Source organism: Streptopelia decaocto, assembly GCF_964273445.1.
Source record: "Streptopelia decaocto genome assembly, chromosome: 1".
Classification (NCBI taxonomy): domain Eukaryota; kingdom Metazoa; phylum Chordata; class Aves; order Columbiformes; family Columbidae; genus Streptopelia; species Streptopelia decaocto.
This window is the reverse complement of record NC_138663.1, coordinates 182,463,239-182,486,121: the sequence shown is the minus strand read 5'-3', so window position 1 is coordinate 182,486,121 and position 22,883 is coordinate 182,463,239. Positions and strand designations below refer to the sequence as shown.

The 22,883-nt window shown below is 45.1% G+C and overlaps 1 protein-coding gene across 3 annotated transcripts; it reads right to left on the bottom strand.

The window, feature by feature from the left end:
- Window positions 1–5,977: 5,977 nt before the first annotated feature.
- On the bottom strand, window positions 5,978–21,893 carry CDADC1 (cytidine and dCMP deaminase domain containing 1). Of its 3 annotated transcripts, XR_014186688.1 has the most exons (10): window positions 21,790–21,893; window positions 18,810–18,904; window positions 17,341–17,518; window positions 15,972–16,550; window positions 13,459–13,508; window positions 12,206–12,375; window positions 11,491–11,680; window positions 10,817–10,877; window positions 6,138–9,553; window positions 5,978–6,044 (listed from the first exon to the last, which is right to left on the bottom strand). XR_014186688.1 is itself a non-coding variant. In XM_082076337.1 (9 exons), the coding sequence occupies exons 1-9, from the start codon at window positions 21,866–21,868 to the stop codon at window positions 9,480–9,482; spliced, it is 1,476 nt and encodes a 491-aa protein (XP_081932463.1). In that variant the 5' UTR covers window positions 21,869–21,893; the 3' UTR covers window positions 6,056–9,479. The 3 variants fall into 3 exon arrangements, 1 of the variants encoding a protein (XP_081932463.1); XR_014186689.1 differs by lacking the exon at window positions 21,790–21,893 and having other exon boundaries at window positions 18,810–18,911; XM_082076337.1 differs by lacking the exon at window positions 5,978–6,044 and having other exon boundaries at window positions 6,056–9,553.
- Between the last annotated feature and the right edge of the window lie 990 nt (window positions 21,894–22,883).

Here is a 22,883-nt window from a genome sequence, read left to right as displayed (position 1 = left end):
GGAGAGGCAGGTGATGAGCCCAGCCCTCCCGACTCACTGTCCTGCTCCACAGTGCCTGTCTTGTGCTGGCCCCTCTTTCCAGGAGCGTGACAGGAGGAAAAACGATCAAACAAGCAACCCCTTTGCTATGGCATTGGTTGTAAGTGGCTTTGCAAAACCACAGTAACAATAACTTTTTCCACCTCAGGCTGTGTGACATGCAGCACGAGCGGCAGGCGCAGGGGGAAAGCCTGTGCCCAGGGCTCAGCACCAGCTCGGCTCTGGCCAAGCCCTGGCTGTCCCCAGCTGTCACAGCAGGGAGGGGGCTCCCCCAAAACCCACACCTATCTGGTTTAGTATTGACTGGGATGCTGGGGACCAGGGGGTTTCCCAGCACATCCTGCGAGACAGCCTTCTGCCTTGCATCATGCAGCTGAGCACTGTAGGTTACCATTGCTACGGGAGCTCTGTAGCTGTTTTTCGTCACTGTACAGCACCAGCAGCAGCTGGGAGAGCTTTGCTACCGAGCTTTATTCCCAGGAAAGCACAGCACTGCCCTGGCTGTCTCTGAGACAAGGCATCTGCGGCATATGAGGAATGGCTCAGGTATGTCACCCATGCCACCCCAGCCTCCTCCCGCCCTTGGTGTGCCTGGTTTGCTTCCTGCTAGTGCTGCTCGTAGGGGCAATGAGCCTCTTCCCCACTTGCAGATTTGGGAATGAAGCCCCATTGTCCCATGGCCAAACGTGTGACCTACCTGCTTCAACTGTCACCTCATGCCAGCGGGCACCTCCAGCATGTTGGCCTGTTACAAGTAGTCAGGCAACAAGCACCTGACCACGAAGGTGACAGGCACAAAACGTCCTTTGGCTGCACAACAGGCACCAGCCCAGCCACAGCACCAGGGCCCAGCTCCCCGTAGTTACAGAAACAAAACCCACCCAACTCCCCAGCACAGCTCTCCTGGGGGGAGCTACCAGTCTGCTGATGAATGGAGTTACTTCTTCTGAGGGCACTGACAGGACGGGAACATCTCTTTGGGACCGTGAAAGTGCCTTGCTCAACTCTTGTGGACAGAGGCCCTTTATTTCCAAATTGCCAAGTATGTTACCTCCCCTAACACCCAGCTTTGGCAATGCCCTTCAGTTCGCCTGTGGAACAGCTGGCTTGACAAGGGCTTGGAGCAGATTTAAAAATACCGTTCTCAAAGCGGAGCCCGCTGCATCTGCTGAGAGCTGTGTGCAAACACGCAGTGCGGGTGAGCTCCTCGGCAGGCGGCACACCCCGGCACAGCCCTGCCCCGGCAGCTACCAGCGAGCAAACAAACCCGTCATTTGCCCTGGCAGATGGTCAGATGCCCAACGGGCTCCGTGTGCGTAGGACAAGAGGGAGCCGGCCGGGAGCAGCTCTCATGACCTCTCATGGGGAAAGCGGAGAAAGGCACCTCCTCCCCATTTTAAAGCTGGGTGTGGGGGAAAAATGATACTCACAGATGGACTCGCCTTGTGTCCCAAGGAGTGTCAAGGGCAGAGCCACAATTAGCTCGTGGGATAGAGCAGGTTCTCACTGTGAGCTGACAGCAACGGCTCATCCTTCCTGTCAAAGGCTCAAGGGAAGGGGACACTGGGGACAGGCCTACTGGCAGGCAAGAGAGCAACATGTCCCAGGGGGCGGCAGGTGTTGCTGAGGGAAGAGAGTCATATGTTCATTCCAACAAAAGACCCAGCTCGCCTGCTAATAAATACACCTCCAGCCATGCAGCTGGGCTCCTCTGCTGCTGTTGCTTTTTGCCTTTGCTAGATAAATCTGTCTTGCCCCAAAATGGGAATGAAAGACCAGCAGCAGGTGAATGTACAGGCATTCCTACTATTTTAAATACATCTTGCAGGTATTTCTGAAAGGACATTGGGGAGTGGGAAAATGTTGCATGACATGTCCTTAAGGCTTGGTTCTTGCAAAAGTTATTGTTCAAACGCTTTGTGGTTTCTCCAGGCTTCGTCAACCCCTTATTTATTTCTACAAGTTAGAAATTTAGCTGCCCTGGGGGAAAATTTGCTGGCAAAGTAGTGAGGTGACCTCACTAGAGCCAAAGTAAAGAGAGTTGAGCAATGAAGGCTAAGGAGGAGAAAAATACAGGCAGACTGCAAGGGTTTTGTTTGTGTTAATACACCTCTAGTTCTAGCCACTAACAAACATGTTGTAGAAGTACCATCTACATTGAAGCTGGAACAGACCCTATCGCTTCAACAGTGATGGGAATGCACAGTGGTCCTGTAGCTTCAGGAAGACCAGCTGGTGACCAGTTTGGGTTGCAAACTGGCTTAAGGAGAGAAGCCAGAGAGCGGTAGTCAATGGTGTGGAGTCTAGTTGGAGGCCAGTATCTAGTGGAGTGCCTCAGAGGTCAGGACTGGGGCCAGTATTATTCAATATATTCATCAATGATTTGGACGAGGGAATTGAGTGTACTATCAGCAAGTTTGCTGATGACACCAAGCTGGGAGGAGTGGCTGACACGCCAGAAGGCTGTGCTGCCATCCAGCAGGACCTGGACAGGCTGGAGAGTTGGGCGGGGAATAACCTAATGAAATTTAACAAGGGAAAGTGTAGAGTCCTGCATCTGGGCAGGAACAACCCCAGGTTCCAGTATAGGTTGGGAAATTACATATTAGAGAGCAGTGTAGGGGAAAGGGACCTGGGGGTCCTGGTGGACAACAGGATGACCATGAGCCAGCACTGTGCCCTTGTGGCCAGGAAGGCCAATGGCATCCTGGGGTGTATTAGAAGGGGGGTGGTTAGTAGGTCGAGAGAGGTCCTCCTTCCCCTCTACTCCGCCCTGGTGAGACCACATCTGGAATATTGTGTCCAGTTCTGGGCCCCTCAGTTCAAGAAGGACAGGGAACTGCTGGAGAGGGTCCAGCGTAGGGCAACGAAGATGATTAAGGGAGTGGAGCACCTTCCTTATGAGGAAAGGCTGAGGGAGCTGGGTCTCTTTAGTTTGGAGGAGACTGAGGGGTGACCTTATTAATGTTTATAAATATATAAAGGGTGAGTGCCATGAGGATGGAGCCAGGCTCTTCTCAGTGGCAAACAATGATAGGACAAGGGGTAATGGGATCAAGCTGGAACACAAGAGGTTCCACTTAAATTTGAGAAAAAAAACTTCTTCTCAGTGAGGGTGCCAGAGCACTGGAACAGGCTGCCCAGGGGGGTTGTGGAGTCTCCTTCTCTGGAGACATTCAAAACCCGCCTGGACATGTTCCTGTGTGACCTCACCTCGGCATTCCTGCTCCAGCAGGGGGATTGGACTAGATGATCTTTTGAGGTCCCTTCCAAACCCAAACATACTGTGAAACTGTGAAACTGTGGTGCTGAGGCAGAGCCTGGCTCCTCAGAAAAACAAAGTGGAAAATTTCAGGTACAAAGAGAAGACCCCATGAAGTGCAGAAGACACATGTCACTCTGCAAAATAACCCAGGGACGGAGCTCAGAGCTTTCCTCTGCATGTGCTGGAACAGGCTGCCCAGGGAAGTGGTGGAGTCACCATCCCTGGAGGTGTTTAAAAGGTCTAAAGACGAGGTGCTTAGGGACATGGTTTAGTGCTAAGAGTTAGGTTAGGTTATGGTCTGAGGGTTTTTTCCAGCTGAAATGATTCTATGAATCTGTGTGCTGTTGGGAGGCGAGCAGTGCCCTTTACTTAACAACAGTCACGCCAGCCTCAAGTTTTTCCTCTTCCAATTCATCATTTTCTAGCCGCCTCAAGTGTCTTGACATGGACCACGAGCACCAGCACACCTTTGCCTTTCGCAGCCTGCAGCAGGAGGGCTGTCCGACGCCTGCCGCAGTGTTTACAGCACTAACAACCCTCCCGCGGCAGCCGCACGGACACTCGCTCCCCGCGGCCCAGCCCGGAGCAGCCGTGGCCCCGGCGGGTCCGTCCCGCAGCGGGGCCGCTCGCCCGAGACCGGCCGGCAGCGCCCCCTGGCGGCCGCGCTCGCTACCGCACCCCGCGGCCCCGTGATTCCCGCCGCTGAGGGGCGGGAGCTGGTTTATTTTTGCCGCAGATGAGGCAAAATAGCCGCAGTTTAGGGCCAGGGAACTAAACTGTGTGTGTTTCGCTAGCTGGTACTCGTTAAGCCAGCCACAGAAGCAGCACGGCGGCTCTCTGCCCGTTCCCTCCCTGCACCAAGGGCTTCGCGGTGCTGCCCTGCACCTTCTACCGCGGGGCGGTGGGATCAGCCTCTGACAGCGCAGCAGCACTCTGAGGTTCAACTGAGGGATCTGGCACGTCGTGAAGGTAATGACCCTGTAGGAAACAATTCTTTTGCAAATATAATAGGCCCAGGCAGGATCTCTCAGCAAAGCATATTTTAATAACGATTTTGCAAGACTGGGTGTTCTACCTAAAGGCAGACACACCTAATAGGGCAAAAAGCCCCTGCTTATATCTCCCCAAAATCCCGGCTGCAATTTCTCTCCCGTTCCCCATTGGTTGGGTACTTCAGGGTTTACAGACTATCCCAACGCACACAATACCCTTCCCCTTATCAATCTATTTAAGGTGTGGATTCCTGGTACTTTGGCTACACTTCCCCCTAAATTAACTTATCAATACAGGCATGTATACAGGTGTCAGTACATATTCCAGGAAGAGACTGTGTATTACATTAAGAATTCATAGTCGGATGTCTCTCAGTCCTCCCCCCCGGCTGGGGTCAGGCACCAGGTCCTCAGTTATGTAAAAACAACCGTTCTTCGTTAAATGTTCCTTACAACCCCTATCTTGGGCTTACTTGTATCCATCACATTATCAGGAGGTGGGTTCTACTGGAAAATGCCTTGTGCTACCAGCCCCTTTCCCCTTCAAAGAGCGAACAAAACTGTAAAACACCGAGCACCATATTCTGCCCAATATCTGAAAATGCTGAAGAGCTGGTGTTGCCTGTGTGTACACATACAGCATACAGAACTGGCGTATTTGCAGAGTGCTATGTCTGGGAAAACAGACGGATCCCAAGGAAGATCAAAAAGTGACAGCCAGCTTGCTCGACAGCTGGCTTAATACGAGCCAGCAGTGTGCCCAGGTGGCCAAGAAGGCCAACAGCATCCTGGCTTATATCAGGAATAGTGTGGCCAGTAGGACTAGGGCACTGATCATCCCCCTGTACTTGGCCCTGGTGAGGCTGCATCTCAAATACTGTGTTGAGTTTTGGACCCCTCACTACAAGAAAGACATGGAGGTGCTGGAGAGAGTTCAGAGAAGGGCAACAAAGCTGGTGAGGGGCCTGGAGCACAAGTCTGATGAGGAACAGCTGAGGGAACTGGGGCTGTTCAGCCTGGAGAAAAGGAGGCTGAGGGGAGACCTGATCGCTGTCTACAACTACCCGAAAGGAGGCTGTAGCATGGAGGGTGTTGGTTTCTTCTCCCAAGTAGCAAGTGATAGGACAAGAGGAAATGGCCTCAAGTTGCACCAGGGCAGGTTTAGATTGGATATTGGGAAAAATTTATTCACAGAAAGGGTTGTCAGGCATTGGAACAGGCTGCCCAGGGAAGTGGTTGAATTACCGTCCCTGAAGGTGTTTAGAAGATGTGTAGATGAAGTTCTTAAGGACATGATTTAGTACCAGAGTTAGGTTAACAGTTGTACTCAACGATCTTGAGGGTCTTTTCCAACCAAAATGATTCTATGATTCTGTAAATGTTTGACAACAATTCTCTGCCATTACCTTTCTGGACAGAGTGGAATTCAGCTCTGTGCTTGTGGCACTGTGACCATCTTCATTAAACGGTAATTCAGATCTATCAGAAACCAGCACACACCGTCTGCCTTCTTTGCTTTTCTAGTCTCCAAGCAATGGCATGTAGTGGATCTAACAAATTAAAGTCAAACACATTTTTGAAGTCTGGTTTGCAGGCAGGAAAAGCCCCAATGCACTCCAGCAGGTAACGGGCCTTGTGGCACTGTGCCCAGGCTAGAGCTTGGTGGGTGTAAACCCTGTGAAGGGTCAGGCCTTCAGCATCACCTGTGTCAGCTCACAAAATGCTTCCTGAGGCAGTCCTTACCCTCCCTAGGATAAGGTAATTAATACTCATTAACGCTTGCAGGGCAGAGGGAGGGGATCCCAGCCCTTGCCCCGGCCTGACAGGGGGCACAGTCTCACCTTGAGAGCATTTCTTCAGTCAGAGGAGAAGGGGTGATGCTGCTCAGCAACCAGCTGGGACTGCAGGAGCAAGGACAGCACCGGGCAGGTAAAGGGTGTGAGCATCTCAAAGCACTCTGTAATGTTTCTAATAACTCAAAGCACTTGAAAATATACTTCAGTACTTTACTGTCCGATTCATTTATTAGCAGAAAACATGTTTTGCTGTAAGGCAGACAATTAACAGAGAATTTCTGTAATTGTCAGTCGAGAGGCCAAATCATTACTACTAGTTAATGCCTACAATTAAAATAACTGCTCTGAAATGAAGAGACAAAAAAAAATGCATATGGAAATTTGATAAAATATACAAAATATATAACTTTTACATTTCTTGATTTTAAATACATTGCTCTTTTTAATGAAAAACAAACATCCTAGTGTTCATTTGCAAAATAAGCACTGCAGGAGACGTCCAGTCTTTGGTGGCTCTCGCTGCTAAGCAGATGACATGCACAGCAGCACCTATAGAGTCCACAGGCTGACAGAGAAACCCCATTCACATAGTTCCTACTGACCAGGATAAGGACCCTACTGTGTAATCTCACAAAGAAATAGGGTTATGCTGATAATCAGAGCCTACAGAAGTTTGTGAGCCTCTGGAGGAATCTGTAGAAATATGGCAAGACAGGAATAAAGCCAGACTTCCAAGCCTTCAGCCTGATGAGCAGTTCCAAGTTTCATGCCAAGTTTTGTACAAAAATCTTCTTTTTAAAAACCAATAAAAAGGTAGAATCTTAACTCCTCACGAAGTACAGGTTACCAGCAGCATTCACTGCAGGGCAGTTATTTAATGTGTGTGATATTTGACTTGTATCTTGATTTACCTCTCCCTGTACTCAGGCCATCTATGGCATTTCCAGGGACATTTCAATGTCAGCTGTTCCTATGAAGACATAGACTTCCTTACCAATTTTGATACCAGCTGACTCATCACTGTAAAACTTGAAGGGGCCTTAAACCTGCCCGTTTTTTTTTTTTTTCCCTGGTCCTAACTCAAGTAGCAGAACATTGCCAATAGATTGTAGAAACAAGAAGGTTTCAGTGGGTGGGGTTGGGTGGACTTTTTAATCTGGACAGTGTTGTTCTGATCTGCAGAAAAAGCCAGGAGTAATGATTCTAACACAAGATGCTTACAAGAAGCTGGGGGTGGGGGGACGGAAGTATGCCAAAGTAAAACATCTATGATTTAAAACCAGATTATAATCTTGTTGATGAAACATCAACATTTTACTTTAACCTCATATGGAAGTTACAAACAATGAAACTATTAAATCCTTGATGAAAGGAAAAAACCCTGTCTTTCTGTGGCTTGTACAGCATCCAAACCAACAACTTAATTCCCAGCCCCCAGACTCTCAATCTGACAGGAAAGGCATAGGGCTCTTGCAGATGGATCTGCTGGCAAATTCATGACGCGGGTTCCTCTGCACTGGATTACCAGACCTGGTGAAGTGGCTTCCTCATGAGCTACTGTGAAAAAGGACTCTTTTGAGGTGTGATGCAAAAATGGATTTCACCATCCTTCCCTTGGTTGACAAACAGGGTCAGACTTTTCTCCTTCGCTACATGGTCCTGGGAAATGAAGCCATGTGTACCCTGCCTGGCAAGACAGCAGTGAGGCAGGAGGTCTGCCAGCTGCCTCGTGACATTGCTGCTGCTAACGCTGCACTCACCGCCCTCAACCAGCAGCCCTAGAGCAGCCTTCAGTCTAACCAGGCTCAGAGAAACAGCAGCTTCTCCAGCTCCAGGGAGAGCACATTCTCATGGTGGTAAGAGGATATGAGCATTCCCAGTTCTGAAGTCCAGGTACTCAAGAACAACGTTACACTATGAGCCATGGAGAATCACAGCTCCATGCTGCAGCTCCAGGCATCAAGGACTGTACCTTAAGTTACAGGACCAGTAGCTAAACTGGGTGAGAACAGACTCCACATAATTAATGCCACATTAAGGATGCTTTGCACGCTATCCGATCACAGCTTTACTATCTAGTTGCAACCTTTTCCAAAGCCTGAAAGAAGCAAACAGAACCTACAGCAGCATCTTAAAACATTATTCCTTTTCCAGGACCTTAAGGAGGGCAGCAAAGACAAGATGAATAAAATAACTGGGAAAAGGCCATTTATGTATCCTACCAGTGGCAGCAGAAAAATGTCTGAGGTGTTTGCACTTAAGAGCTGAGCAGAGGAGCTGAACAGAAAGTCTTGGAACATCTGCTAAACCAAACAGCTAGAGGTCACATTCAAAGCAGCAAACAGATGGCAGTAAGGAGAGTGATCTCTCAAAAGATGCTGGGTACAACTCCCTGTTCTGGTTACCCGTTACCAGCACCCCCTCAAAACTAGCAACAATGTCAGACTGCATTTTCACTGGCTGATTTAAAGTCACCCTTGCTCCACATGCAAGAGATTGGCACCTGAAAAGATTAGGGCTATTCCACTGGTAAAGATCATCCTATCTAAGAAACAACAGGACAACTGGCACTTTATTAACTTCTGTAGTCCCAGAAGCCTGTTAGTGAAGATTAACAAAACCTAAATGCTGTCAGTCTTCACAGAGTATGTAGGGGCCAGTGCAATGCATACAGCTAAATTCTTTCAGGCCTGCATCCAGAAGCTGAGAAAAAACAAAGCTGATTTTTGTCTACATCAGTTCAGATGGGCTGCACTTGAGGAAGCACACAGAGCTGCAATGCAAGTACCACTGTATAGAACAGACCTGCTATGGCAGAGGGAAGAGGGTATGTATGAGAGGAGAGACAAGCTTGATCTCCAAACCACTTACCTGGCAACCACTGCCATCCCAATGGCTTTGTTTCCTTTATACAAGCAGCCTGAGAAGCAAAAGCCACTTTCAGAAACGACAATTGCTGGTGATTATCTACCATTTCCTAGAAGATTCCCTTGATAATTGTAATTGAAGAATAGGGCTTATTTCTGCATTCTGCTAGCCCAGAACTTAGAAATCCATTCCCTCAATCCATATACCAAGCAAAAAAGATACCATTTTGTTATTACTCTGATCTACCAGTAATAAACTTCCAGTAATAAACTTCCAGTATTTTTTGCAATGTGTTAGCCACCCAGTTACTTTCACAGAAAATACAAGCAGCATTTTTTCGTCAGGAACTTCTAAATTAAAAAGACCTTCAGCAAATTCTTTAAAACATTAAAGACATAATAAATAAACTTATTCTAAAAATCACTCTCCAAACAATAAATAAAACTCTTCCTTATTTGAAAGTGCAAACAGGCTGCATTATAAAAAGTACAGATCAAGACTGAAGAAGTGCTTAATTATTCAATAGTGACCAAGACACAGTTTCTTGCTTTGGTGCTGCTGGTCATCTAGTGATTTTGTTTTCTGGACCCCATCTAAAGAAAAAAAACATATGTGTGAAATATTAATACTATAGTAAGAATAGTCTAAATACTTAACACATACAGTCACACTGGAATAATGTTGGGTTAGGGTGGGGGAGCTTGTCTTCTTCCCCATACACAGTAACATGCAATAACCATGGTAAAAGAAACATACTAAGGAAAAATAGCAACTTAAAACAGTTCAGTGTTGAAAATGCAAGCACAGACATTCTTAGAAGAATGACCCCTGTTAAAGTTTGTCAAACGCAGTACCCCAGGATGCATCTTTCTCCAGCTAGGTCTAGAAACCATTACCAGAGAGAGGGACAAACAAGCCCTAACATTTTGCAGTGATTACTAATGCCATAAACATTACTCTGAGCCCTTCCCTCCCAGCTTTTCCCCCCACTCATACAGAAATAGCTAATGAGGAGACTTTTCCACTAATCTAGCTCACTGCATGTTAGGAATTAACTTGTAGTATAAGGCTATTCATGTGCTACAAAAACCACCCTCAGTCTTTTTTACGATCCTAGCATGGAGCTCACTGCTTTGAGTAACTGCCAACTCCCTATCTTTATGCTCCATATCTTCAGGCTTGAGGCACAAAAAATATTTAGCTTCTTTTTTCACATTATTTTCCTCTCTGGATGAGGAACATCTCAAGGACTGGTAGCTGACAATAGATGCTAATGGTGGGACCCTTTTGTAGCACATAAAGGCTTAAACACGACTCATCTAAACTCTGATTTCAGAAGATGACAGCTCCCTTGCTACAGGGGTGCAGGTCGAGAGGATTTTATGGTCTTTATATTATATACACAAAAATAAATGTTGATTGAAAAGCACTGGCAGAGATTCTACATCATAAAAGAAGCACCAAAATGTTCTACAGAACATATTCAAATGACTCAAAGGAGTCCAATTTATCTCGAAAAAGAATGGCATTCTTTATAGAACACATTATAAAGAGTCTTTATATAACAAAATTGAAAACATGATAAAGTAGTCTGGAATGATCTATATGCAAAACAGCACATTGTCGGCCTTGAGAATAGCACTGCTAGATTTTGTAATGTGTGCACCAATGCCAAGCATTTGTTAAAACAAGCTTGTTTTCGACTTACCATTAGTTCATCTATTCAAAAATCTCACAGTTTTCATAGCAGAATTTAACCATTGAAATCAAGATTAAGACTAATCGATTCTACAGATATCTAGGTTTGTTTAAAAAGTGATCTCAGTCATAAAATGAATTGATGAAAATATACTTACTTTCCCTGGCTGTGGGGTCACGGAACTCAAGGGCATTAGCGTGCAATGGATTTAGTTGCCACTGGTAAAAGAAGAAGAAAATGTTCACTTATAACGGAAGACAGAAGATCAAAGGGAGAAAGAAAAAGTACCCTACAGTCCTTCACTGCCAGGCATGCCTGGGGGTGAGGCAGCAAATGAAAGGCTCCCCCTCCAACACACGCTTGCTTTGAGGATAAAACATTATTAAGGGATGCACAGCCATTTAGTCCCTTGAGAAGGGGAAATGAACCTCTCGAGCTGACAGCACTGCAGTTTGTCATGGCAAGCACCCTGAGTGCAAGAGATGCTGGAAGGGCCGACAAAATCACAGCGTGATGTCCCACATCAGCTGCTGTGCTGTGACAGGGAGGCTTGGAGAGAACTTCAGAGTGTGGAGAGACCACCTCAAACAACAGCAAGGCGTTAGAGGGAAATCTGCAAGGCAGTTGCAGAAAAGAGACACTTGGCCCCACCATCTGGCATACGGCACAGCACTTCTTCCTGGTGTCGTGACAGAGCAACCTCTCAGTTACACTCACTTGACTAAACAGCACAAGAAAACACCCTTCTGTGCTGGCTGCAGATGACTGCTTACTCCACCCTACCCCAATGATGCCCAGAATTTTTAGAATATAGTACATTTAGACACTTACTGTAAATTTGCTTACACCTTCAAGTTCACCAAACTTCATATAGGATATGTCTGCTTTTTTTTTTCCAGCATCAACATCTCCTGCGTAGATCTGCTTGATACCAGCCCCTTTGATTAAAGGGACACATTCATCACATGGACATTTTGTCACAAATATCATGCTTCTCTCATCTGGCTTTATTTCTCGGCACCTACAAGCAGTCAGAACACAGAATTTCAGAGCTTTTATCTTGCTTTGAATGGTGGCAAACTTGATACTTCACAAGAGCAAGCAAAGTGCTGTGTTATATACTCTTAGAAGCAACTTAATCCTAATCAAGTGCACGAGTACATGACGATATCTGATTTGGCTTTACTATCTGTGAACTAAACACCCATCCCACCTCTCCACACGCACCACTGTCAGAAGCCTCAACAATTGCCACACTTTTGTATTTCAGGTTATAGCATGGCCCTAGCAGGAAGCACAGGCAGTGGCTTGTATCTGAAGGACAGGTGGCATGCATTGGAGTGAATATCCTTTAAAAACCAAGTTAACTTGAGAAGTCTGAAGAAAGCCCAGGAGTTGACTGTCCGTGCACATCTAAGTTCTGCATCATAGGCATAAACTAGACTGTAACTGCAATCCACACTTCATCATAGTGACATCATGCATTTGTCATGGAATTGTTTCTGAACCATCTCATTCTTCTCTGTGGTAAAAATAAACCCATTACCTGAATGTCAAGGCATTCTGCTCCGCATGTATAATGTATCTGAACTTTCTGATTTCCCGATCTTTTTGTTTATCGTCCATGTGTGGAAAATCGGCATATTCAGATCCAGCAGGAAAGGCGTTGTAACCACAGCCTACAAAACACATTGCTCCTGTTCCATCACAGCTTCTCTGCAACGGTAACCAAAGCATCGAATTTGGAGACATTTAAACTGAGTACCAAGTCAAAGTGTTATGCAATGTATACTTTCACATCATCAGTTCATGCAAAGTTACAGCTGTTAAAGGAGAGCTCAGCTCTTGCTGACTGCTCCATGTCTGTACAGAGCTTTTCCAGTACGCCCCACAGGAGCCACGTGGGCAGACTGCAACACCCTGCACCAGGCATTAGAGGCTTTCCTTTTAGCATGCAATACTGACAGCAAGAACAAAAAAGCCTGAAGGATTTAGTCCTTAAGCCCTCCTGAAATGTACAAAATTAAAGACAGCTGGAGTTAGTCCCTCATGTGCCAAAGACTGTTTCACATGTCTCTGAACAGAGCCAGTGACCAGTGGGCTGATGAAGTAGCAACTGGTGATTGAAAGCAGAACAAGAATCAAAATGGCGAGAGGTAACTGATGACTGAAGTGTGAAAAACGAATAAAGAGTATGTTGTAGCTGCATGAAGAATGGGGCTTCCTGGGACTGCTAATGTACATAATCAGAGACATAAAGAAATAAAAACTTTGTTTGGATGTAAACAAGCATAACAATAACATTTGTAGAAAAATATCACTTCAATCCAAAACGGAACATGATAACACCAGTACAGTGTTTCAACTGCAACAAAAATCCTCGACAGATTGTCAGGCTGTGATTGCACTGAGACCTCTCCAAAAAAGAGCTGCAAAGAGGAGCCAAGCAGAGGAGGGCCGATGCAGAGCAGGCACAAGCTGCCTGAGCAGCAGCTGGGGCAAAACTTTGTAGCCCCGACACGTGGAATGACTGACGATGACCAGGGAAGCAAGCAGGCTGAAAAGCCAGGCAGGGACACTGTGGCAGTTAGTAAACTCACTTATACTTCCACTTCATCCTGACACCACAACAATGAACCAGTCATTAACTTGGTTAACCACAGAGTGAGAAGTGCAACCTTTCTATAGCACTGCGCATGTGTAGGAAAAATGCACATGTATAAGCAAAATAATGAGCTCAAAACCAATAGAAGTGTGTGAACCATGAGTGCAAGAAAAAGTAACTTTTTCAATACTTACCGATTTTTCTTCTGCCCAAATAATAGCTCCAACTCCCGTTTTATGATCCTCTAAAATACATAACATTTTAGCAGTAAATAACAAATAAAGCACTTCTAAGCTACCTGTACATTAACATATGACATACTAGAATAAGGAATAACACTCCTTGCTGCTTCATGGACAGGAGGAAGGAAATGCAGAAAGATTCAGAGGTTCAAAGTCATGTCACAGAATCACAGAATGTTAGGGATTGGAAGGGACCTCGAAAGATCATCTAGTCCAATCCCCCTGCTGGAGCAGGAACACCCAGATGAGGTTACACAGGAAGGCGTCCAGGCAGGTCTTGAATGCCTCCAGAGTAGGAGACTCCACAACCTCCCTGGGCAGCCTGGTCCAGTGTCTGTCACCCTCACCATGAAGAAGTTTCTTCTCAAATTTAAGTGGAACCTTTTGTGTTCCAGTTTGTACCCATTACCCCTTGTCCTATCATTGGTTGTCACTGAGAAGAGCCTGGCTCCATCCTTGTGACACTTACCCTTTATATATCTGTAAACATTAATGAGGTCCCCCCTCAGTCTCGTCTTCTCCAAGCTAAAGAGACCCAGCTCCCTCAGCCTTTCAGTCTGCTGCAAAAGCTGAGCGTGCTTTAACTGCAAAGCCAGCCACTCTAAGACTTGTCTACATACATCTGTTCACAAATGCTAAGAAGCAACCAATACACATATCAGATAAGAAAATGTGTGCCAAGAATATATGTGGACAGGTTCACTGACATAAGATGGCAAACTGATCAAAACATTTGTGTTGTTTACTAGTTAATTTAATTATTAATACTTAATTTCTGCCATTCCTTAAGTTTATGGTTCTGTGGTCTGAATTCCTATCAAAATTAGTTGTATTTTATACCTAATTCAGAGACAAAATGTTAGCAAGTGGATTTTCGGGGGTGTTTTCCGTCACCACCATGGGACTGTCCCCATTACGTGACTTGGAAGACTTTTATGGAAGTTTGAAACCTTCCCCAGTAGCTGTTGATGAGAGTCTTAACCAGTTAAAACAGAGCATTATCAAGGAGAAAACAAATGTTTCGGGCTTCCAATGATTATTATTGTAGAAAATGCTGTTTCAATTAACCATTTCCATCATTCTTAGTATCACTACCACATACCCACTCAAAGAGGGTCCTTCCTGCAAAGGATATGTTTTGTGAGCGCTGACTTTATTTATATCCTGTGTATTTATTAGTCATCGATGTATATTAAGCCAGCATAGAAAACATCCTATAATCTAAATATGTGTGTGTGTGCTGTTATTTCTTTTGATTTTGTTACAGGACTAAAGTGGAATAAAAGTTTGCTCAAAAAACAGACCTGAGTCCGGGCTGAACAGCACAGATAAAACTGGATTTTGCTGCCCCACGAAAAAGTACTCAAGGTTGGTCATTCTGTCTTGCTCTGTACAACACTAGTTGTACATAATGCTCACAACTGTTTCCACAAAACTTCTAAATTACTTCTAAAAATGAAATGTAATCTCATCTACAACTTCTGGTGACCAAATTTGCAGAGGGTAGCCCCCAAAAAAACATCAAACCAAAACCAAAAAAAGGTAAAGGTTCTAAAATATGAAGACCCACCTTCACAAATGACAAAGTCTGTATAATTCAAAAGGCACATTCAGCATCTGACTTGATAGGTTGGTTTTATGTGTGCATATTGGGGAATTAGTTTTGTTTTAAGCTGTAAATATGTACTACTTATTTGTTTACAAGGGTTTTTAAAAAACCAACTATCCTGTCTAGATGAAAAAACCATCACTAAGGAGTACCACCAAGTTTTAAGTCTTCATATTCTGTAACATCTGGATGAACTTACCACTGCATTATTACCCAGCCAGAATAAAGTAGCTAACAGAAGTCATCTGTATCAAAACATAGTCAATAACTGCCCTTCCACCCTGAAAGCCTGTACATCAGAACTCCAGCATCTTTGCAAAGAAAACCCTCATCAGATATATAATTACTTTTAGTTATAAGATTGGAACTAGGAATCTTAATATAACCATACTTAATGCCCTACTGGAAGGGTATAATTTCACTGCTCTTTTCTGCAGAAGTGTAGGTAACATCTGCAACATATTGTAGGTAATAGTTACAATAGTTACTTATTTGATAACAGAAACATCTTGGAAAATCTCAGTAAAAAAAAAAAAATAGCCTCAGAGCAGCCTGAAGAATTTAAATGTCATTGTATTCTATTTTCAGATAGGTGTTGGACATGTTGTCAGGGCAGGCTTTGCTAGCACTGTGTGTGAAATACCTGCCCTGATTTTCTCTTGGAAAGCTCAGCATTTTCACATGCAACACTATGTACCCCTGCGGAGTTTCTATTACTACTGCTGCTCCTGTTTCACAGATGTAGGAATGGAATTCAGCAGCTTACTCAAGAAAGTATTTGGAGGAAGTAAGACTGAAATCAGGAACTTGCTCTACTCGTGATGCCCATTCTTCCTTCATTACTGGAACAACTCACCTGTCCGGTACTCAAGTAGTCTGGCTTGTATCATACAGTGCCTTGCAATTTCTTGGGGCAAACCCTGATGGTCTGTTTCATTTGTTCGCTGTGATTCACTGTTGTAAAATCCAAAGCATCCAAAAACGGGGACACTGGCAGCGACTGTTGCCAAGACCAAGACAAGATCTTTCATATTTTGCCTAAGGTTGCTGAAGTATGGATTTTCACAAAGGTTCTCCAGTCCTATTGTCATCAATATTTGCTTGTGCATTTCTTCACTTGAAATTAGGAATAAACTTTCATACTCTTTTATTCTCTCTTGTCTACACACAGTATAAAAGTCAGTATTCAAGTCAGGCTGAGATTTTGCTATTTTTTGAATAAAATCAAATTTGGTGGAAGTTTCTTCAACAAATTGCACCATATAGCACACCAAGGGCTGAAGCAACACACACACACGAGCACGACTGTTGGACTTCAGTCTTTCTACCGCTTTGGCATCTAGCTTTGCATCATCAGTAGTCATGGGATTGGATGCCTCGTTCTGCAAGCTGATTTCAGGATCTGCAGGCCAGTAAGAAATCCTGTTCACCCCAGCTGGAAGAGAAGACAATGCAGCAAAAGGAACCATGCAAGCACAATGGAACATAAACCTAATTTTCAAAACATTATTGCCTAACACTGTTTTTCTCCTTTAAGGCTGTGAGTGCTGTTTCAGTGGCACCTGGACAACAAAAATGCTAACATATACAAATATCAAGAGCTCATCAGACTTGATAATCAGACTATAGACCAAATTTGTAATTTCCTAAGTTCCAAGATCCTTGTGGCAGCCTTATTTTGCATCTCACAACAGATACAATAAAACCACACAAAAAAGCACTGATAGAAGTTGGTGCTGAAATTAAAAACTAATACTTGCAGAAGGGCTGTACCAGCAGATCCCATTTCAGGAAGTGAATAACCTGCCTTGTCTTCATCTCCCTTGGGAAATGGAAACCCTAAAGTACTCCCTGTCATTTCTGCATAAATAACCAGCCTCCCTCTGGTGCTACTGACAAGCTACGGGAGGACAAGGAAAAATGTAGCAATCTAGGCTTTGTCATCAGGCTTAGGGTTGCCGTGGCAACCTGCAACAGGTATGTCAGAATCTCAGCAGTGCATCACACCCAAGAGACGAGCACTACCAATAATAACAGTTGCACAGAGAAATAGTGTCTCAGTAGCAAACCTGAGTTTCTTGATCATCAGCTCCAGGAAATGCACATTGAATACTGTTGTCAGCCTTTTGGAAAATATCAGTGAAAATATCAGAGCAAACAGGCTTTCTGATACCACCAGTCACAAGTATAACATTGACTTCTACTCTACTACAGTCATTGCTTACCATTTACAATCATTTTTAAACAAGTCGAACACGGTTTTCGAGAAAAATAAAGATCACAGTTTTTAAGCCTTGATCCGTGTTTGATGAGTGCAATCTGTCCTGCATGCAACTCTGTGCTGGAACAATGAAGACCAACAATCTTCATGTTTTTCACCACAACTAGACCACTCTTCTTCACCTACAGAAAAATGCATTAATATTATTATTATTTTACTTTTTTCCAACATCAAGTGACTTGTCACAAATTCCTGATTTTTCTGGTCATTGATTTGCCCATAACAAAATCCAGAAGCAGCATAGAAAATTATGTCAATTATAGCTGAAAATCCCTGTGAATCATCCAGCATCTGTACATGCTCATGAGTTTAATTTCTGTCTTAAACTTGACCATCCTGGGAGCCTATAGCTTCTCTAGCTTTATTTCTGTCTCTTCATTTATAGAAACGAATCCTCTGTGGAAAAAGTCTACGTACCACAAACAAGAGCCTTTACATCTGGATTCACATGTAGTGTGAGGAAACTGGATGCAGGCTAGTTTGATGAAGCTGGTGAAACAGATCCCGTTATGCAATCCAGCTTCTACCAGAACACTGTTGCCTTAGATATGTACATTGTTCCACTTCTTTGTGGTTACAGAAATGAGGCTGTACTATAGCCCTGCATTTAACCCAAGAGCCATTCCTAACTGAATTACTAAATTTGAAACTGCTTTTGAAGTCTTTATGGTGCTGTCCCTCTTTCAGGTCTAGTCTGGGACATACCCAGCTCTGAAAATTAGGCCTGATTATCACTCAAATTATATTCCTATCTTTTTGTCCTGGCTGACACATGTGCTATGGATCTTAGCACATGGGCATGCTCTGCACAAAGTAGTAATCACTCTAAAGAGCACAGTAAGAACTCTGACCATGAAATGAAACATCCTGTTCCAGGACACTCTGAAAATGCCCTTCTGCTTTGAAGTGTAACTGGCAGCTATTTACGAGATCCATTCTCAAGGACGGTTTCTTTTCATTGTCACTAAGGTAGTTGTCTACAAGTTCTTCATCAGCAAATGTTTGAAGTAGTTCTGCACAGCTCCACTGTATAAGAGAACTCTTTTACAATCATGAATATCGACACTGTAAAGAATATCTCTACACCATCAACCACACTGGTTTTAAATTTATAGTTAGTATATACTATGAAGTGCATGGTATACACCAGTTCTTCTTTCTTATGCTCTTCGAAACACCCACGAGCATTTTTTACTGTTTCACCTGTTGGGGGTATACCTTGCTTTTCAATGGTTTTTAAAGATAGCAAGCTGTTTAACCTTTTTGCTATTTTTCTCCTAAGAAATATTTGAAAAACTTCCACCTCCCACCCCCTGACTATCTGTCATGTAAGAGCAGTTACATTAAATTCACTGCAGGAGCTATTAGTATATGTTCAGAAAGACCAATCAATGATAAATGTAGACATTTTACCTGTGATTTTTTCTGTTGCTCATCTGAGGGAAAGAGCTCCATCCAGAGACTGAACAAAGTAAAAAGATTGACCTTAGAAAGTCTTGGCATTTGACCTGTCATTAGAAGAAAAAAAAAATTATTAAATAATACTTATAAAGAAACCCCATATTGATGAAAAATATCTTCCAAGTCTTCTACATCACAGCTGCTACAGAACCTGGTACATCAACCACTTTGTTATTACAGCAGCTAAATCCACACTGTCCTCTTCAGGGTAGTAGCTGTCAACTCAGGATGCTCACATCTGGATGCAGAGATCAGATCTGTGCAACAAGAGAAAGTGGAGAAACTTTCACTGAAATTTAGCGAGTTATATCTACTCAGAGGCAAACAGCAGATCAGATCCCACATAACTTAATGTGCTCCAATGACTCACAGATGCTTACAGAAATTTGAGACACAACTTGTGATTCAGCTTCGGGCTCACCACAGAAGAGAGCAAAAACATCTAGTACGCATCATGGTCTTACACCGACACCCGCAGCAGGAGTGGATGAGCCATTGTGAAACCGCCCAGTTACATCAGTTACATCAGTTAGGTTGGATTTTTACAAAAATTTAAACTTATTGCTCGGGCTGTCCTGACTAAATGACCAAAGAGGTAGCAAAGAACCCTTTCTTAGACCAACCACCTCATGCTGTGTTGTGCTTCTACTCAGAATCTGGGCATCGCCCTGTGAGACCCAGAGCTCAGCACTACTCAGTGTCCCACAATCGAAAAAGGAGGAAGTGCTGCACTCCTCACCGATGCTTGCACCATTCCAGATGTAAAATCATCTTGCCTCACACCTGGCAAGAAGTTGATTAAGTCTTCAAAACATTTCTGGTCCCTATTTCAGGGATGCTTATAGAGAGCTGCAATGAACACATATTCCTCTGCAGGTCTCTCATGCACTGTCTGACAACAGCATTATTTCTGGTTTTATCCCTTCCTTCAAATGTTTAAGTTTTTGCAAAGGAGGAAAAGGCAGAGGCAGGAATAGAGAAAAAACATTTCTTTAAGTGAGATCGCTTCAGTAGGGAAAAGGGTTAGTTTAATGACACATCTGTAAACCCATCTGTGAACATATGCAATCCATGACTGGAGCAACATTTTCAGACAGTATTTTAGCAGCTTTATTCACACAGAAGTGAGAGTAAATTTATTAGTGCTTTTGGAAAGCAACTCTAGACCCCTCAGCAGCACCATCCAATGTCACACTGCCCACTGCTCCTTAGGCTGCCCAGCTACACTCCCTCTCCACTGCGCACATCCGCTGCAAGGGGCACCTGGTTGGCACCACCAGACACATGTTAATTCTCATTACAGTCCCTGTTCACTCCTGTTGTAGCACACACATGTACAGTTCCCAAATGGCAAGCTAAAATAAACAGTGCAATTTATACCAACTCACACATAACACCATCATGTTTTCTAAAATGGGTTACAATTTGGCATACAGAGCAGATTTAAAACACAATACACTAGAAACAAGTTTGAATTACTTTTTTTTTCGTGGACCTAATCTCAGCAAACTGAAGAATCTACTGGTTCACAACCCTGCTGTGAATTGACATTAATTTATAATGAGAAGCAGGAGAATATTATGATGAAAAATGAAAGACCTGTGGTCACAGTTATCATATCTATGTATCCACGTCTTTATTCACTTCTGTAATTCAATGTTCCCTTAAGTTCAACAGAGAATACTAACTGAAGTGGTCTGGAAAAAAAGGCAGAAGACATCTTACAGTATTAAAAGCAACTACAGAAGACTGGGGAAGAAAAGGAATCAGGCTCTTTGCTACTAAGACCAAAACCATATATGAAAGGAACACTCTTCAGGCACATCAAGTCCTCACAGCTTCCCTACTTTACACAGCTTCCCTACTTCACATAAAGGTATGAATTCATTCCTCCAGGTTATGGATCTTACTCCAGCGAGGCACAACATGCTCCAGGGAAAGAATACTGTGAAATCCAGTGGCAAAAACCCTGCTGCTCCCACACCTGCAAGCAAAAAGGAGCAGGGCACTGTGCATCTGGACGGGGCTGAGATACAGGATTATGCCGCAGTTGCAATGTAGGAGTCCTCAGGTCAAAGTCTGAAAGGCTTAAGATGTCATCTTACAAGTACAAAACTAACACTGTGCTTTGACATCATCAAGGAGGAAATCAGTGGCATCGATGTCCAGGGAAAGGAAACAAGAAACCCTTTTCAGAGTTCATCTTCTTTGCTTGCTTGGAAGCAGGATTTTCATACAGCTAAGGAAGAAACAAACCCCATTTACCCATCAAGGAGGCCTGGCAGCCCTGTTGTGGTCCTCAGTCTGAGAGCTATATATACAGCCCAGGGGTGATCTGTATGTACAGCCCACTCCCCGGGGACCGCAGCAACAGGATACAAAAGAATCCATCAAAAGCCACTTAATTTGGGCATCCTCAGCCTTGGGAGAAAGTTGCTCTCTAGTAAATTTGTACAAGGGCCCTGTTATAGGGGTTAGTATGAACCCCTCAGAAGGCAGGCACTTTTATGCACATTTAATACACAAGAAGTATACATGGTACAGAACTGGAAGAAGAAATCACTTTGACAGGGGAAGGAAATGCAAAATGCAAGCATATGTTACCAAAAAGCCTTATGAACAAGAGCACAAGCAAGCAGGGGGGTGGCGAGGGAGATACTTTATGACATTGTCTGTCAGGGGCAGGATCGCTATGAAACGGCGGTGAAGGGGAAGGCAGGAGCTCTCCCAACAGCCCCGGGGAAGCCTCACAAGCGTCCCGAGGACAAACCGGACAGTCCGGTCATTTCGTTAAACGCCCCGCAGCACCCGCGAAGGCCGGTCAGCACCCTTCCCCCCCATCCCGTTCCGCACCGCTCCCTCGCAGCGGGGCAGGCCCGGCCTGGCCCCCCGCCGCCAAGTCCCCGCACGGCGGGCGCGGAGCAGTACTCACCGGCCATGCTGTCCGTCTGCGTGCTCGCCGCGCTCATCCGCGGCCCCCCCGCCGCCACCGCCTCCTCCGCGCCGTGCATGGGTGCCGGTCCCGGTGCGGGCGCCGCCCGCTGCCCCCCGTCTGCCCCCTCCCGTCCCAGCCCGGCCCGCCCCCATGGCCGTCTCGCTCCTCCCTCAGGGCGTCGGCGCGGTGGGGGCGTCCGCATGGCAACCGCCGTGACTGGCGGGCGCCCAAGCCAATAGGAAGCGGGAGCGAAGGGAGGGGGTGGGGCTTGTGAGGAGGCGGGCCGGCGGCGGTTGGTCAGCGGAGTTCTCAGTAGCGGGGCTTTAACGTTGGAGTTTTGGGGGTTTAGGTGGGGGTTGTTGTGCTGGTTCCTGCCCGCTGGGTGCGGCTTCAGAGGGAGCATCAGCTCCATGCACCGCGGGCCTGGCCCTGGCCCTCATCCCCAGCCTGGTCCTTGGCGGCCTCCTGAGGAAACCTCAAGCCCGCGGGCAGAAAAGGGACCCGAGGGACATCCAGGGTCGCTGGGCCGGGCCGGGCCAGCGTCTGCTCCCCAGCACAGGTGTTGCTTCTACAGCCTGCTTGCCAGACAGGTGGTTTGCAGTGTGAGGTGTTCTGTTTGTTGGGGTCATCTCTCTTGCCCCCTGATAAATGTTCTGCTAGTTCAGCTACTGTGGCTAAGTGTGTGAAAAATCGTGTTCCTTTCTTCCATTCCTGCAGCATGACTGCTCTTCAAGTGCGATGTTACCCCAGAAAAGCCTGCCCTTACTGCTTGTTTCCTCTGGGGAATGAGTGGAGCTTCCGCAGGTGTCATTTTGTTGATAGAAACTGTGTCTTTCCAGTGCAGATCTATTATATGGCAACTACCTCCATGCAGGAAAATGAGCAAGGCTGTGTCTGTGAAAATGGACCTTTTTCTAATCTCTAAATATATGTGCTGTGGCCGCTGTGCTCTCTCTGCTGATGGCCACCAGTAGTGATACCAAGCTCTTTGTGTATGAATCAATGTTCATGCTCTGGAAGACTTGTTCTGGGGTTGCTGCTTCGACTATTTAAGGCCATGGTGAGAAGAAAGGCTGGAAAAGAGCAGAAAA

Excerpts from the sequence above, each read along its gene's own strand:
- CDADC1 (XM_082076337.1), bottom strand. The coding sequence starts at position 21,868 with ATGCACGGCGCGGAGGAGGCGGTGGCGGCGGGGGGGCCGCGGATGAGC. Across the intron at positions 12,376-13,458 it reads TTTGGGCAGAAGAAAAATCG|AGAAGCTGTGATGGAACAGG; the intron begins GTAAGTATTGAA and ends TTACCGTTGCAG. Across the intron at positions 11,681-12,205 it reads CAGAATGCCTTGACATTCAG|GTGCCGAGAAATAAAGCCAG; the intron begins GTAATGGGTTTA and ends GACTGCTTGTAG.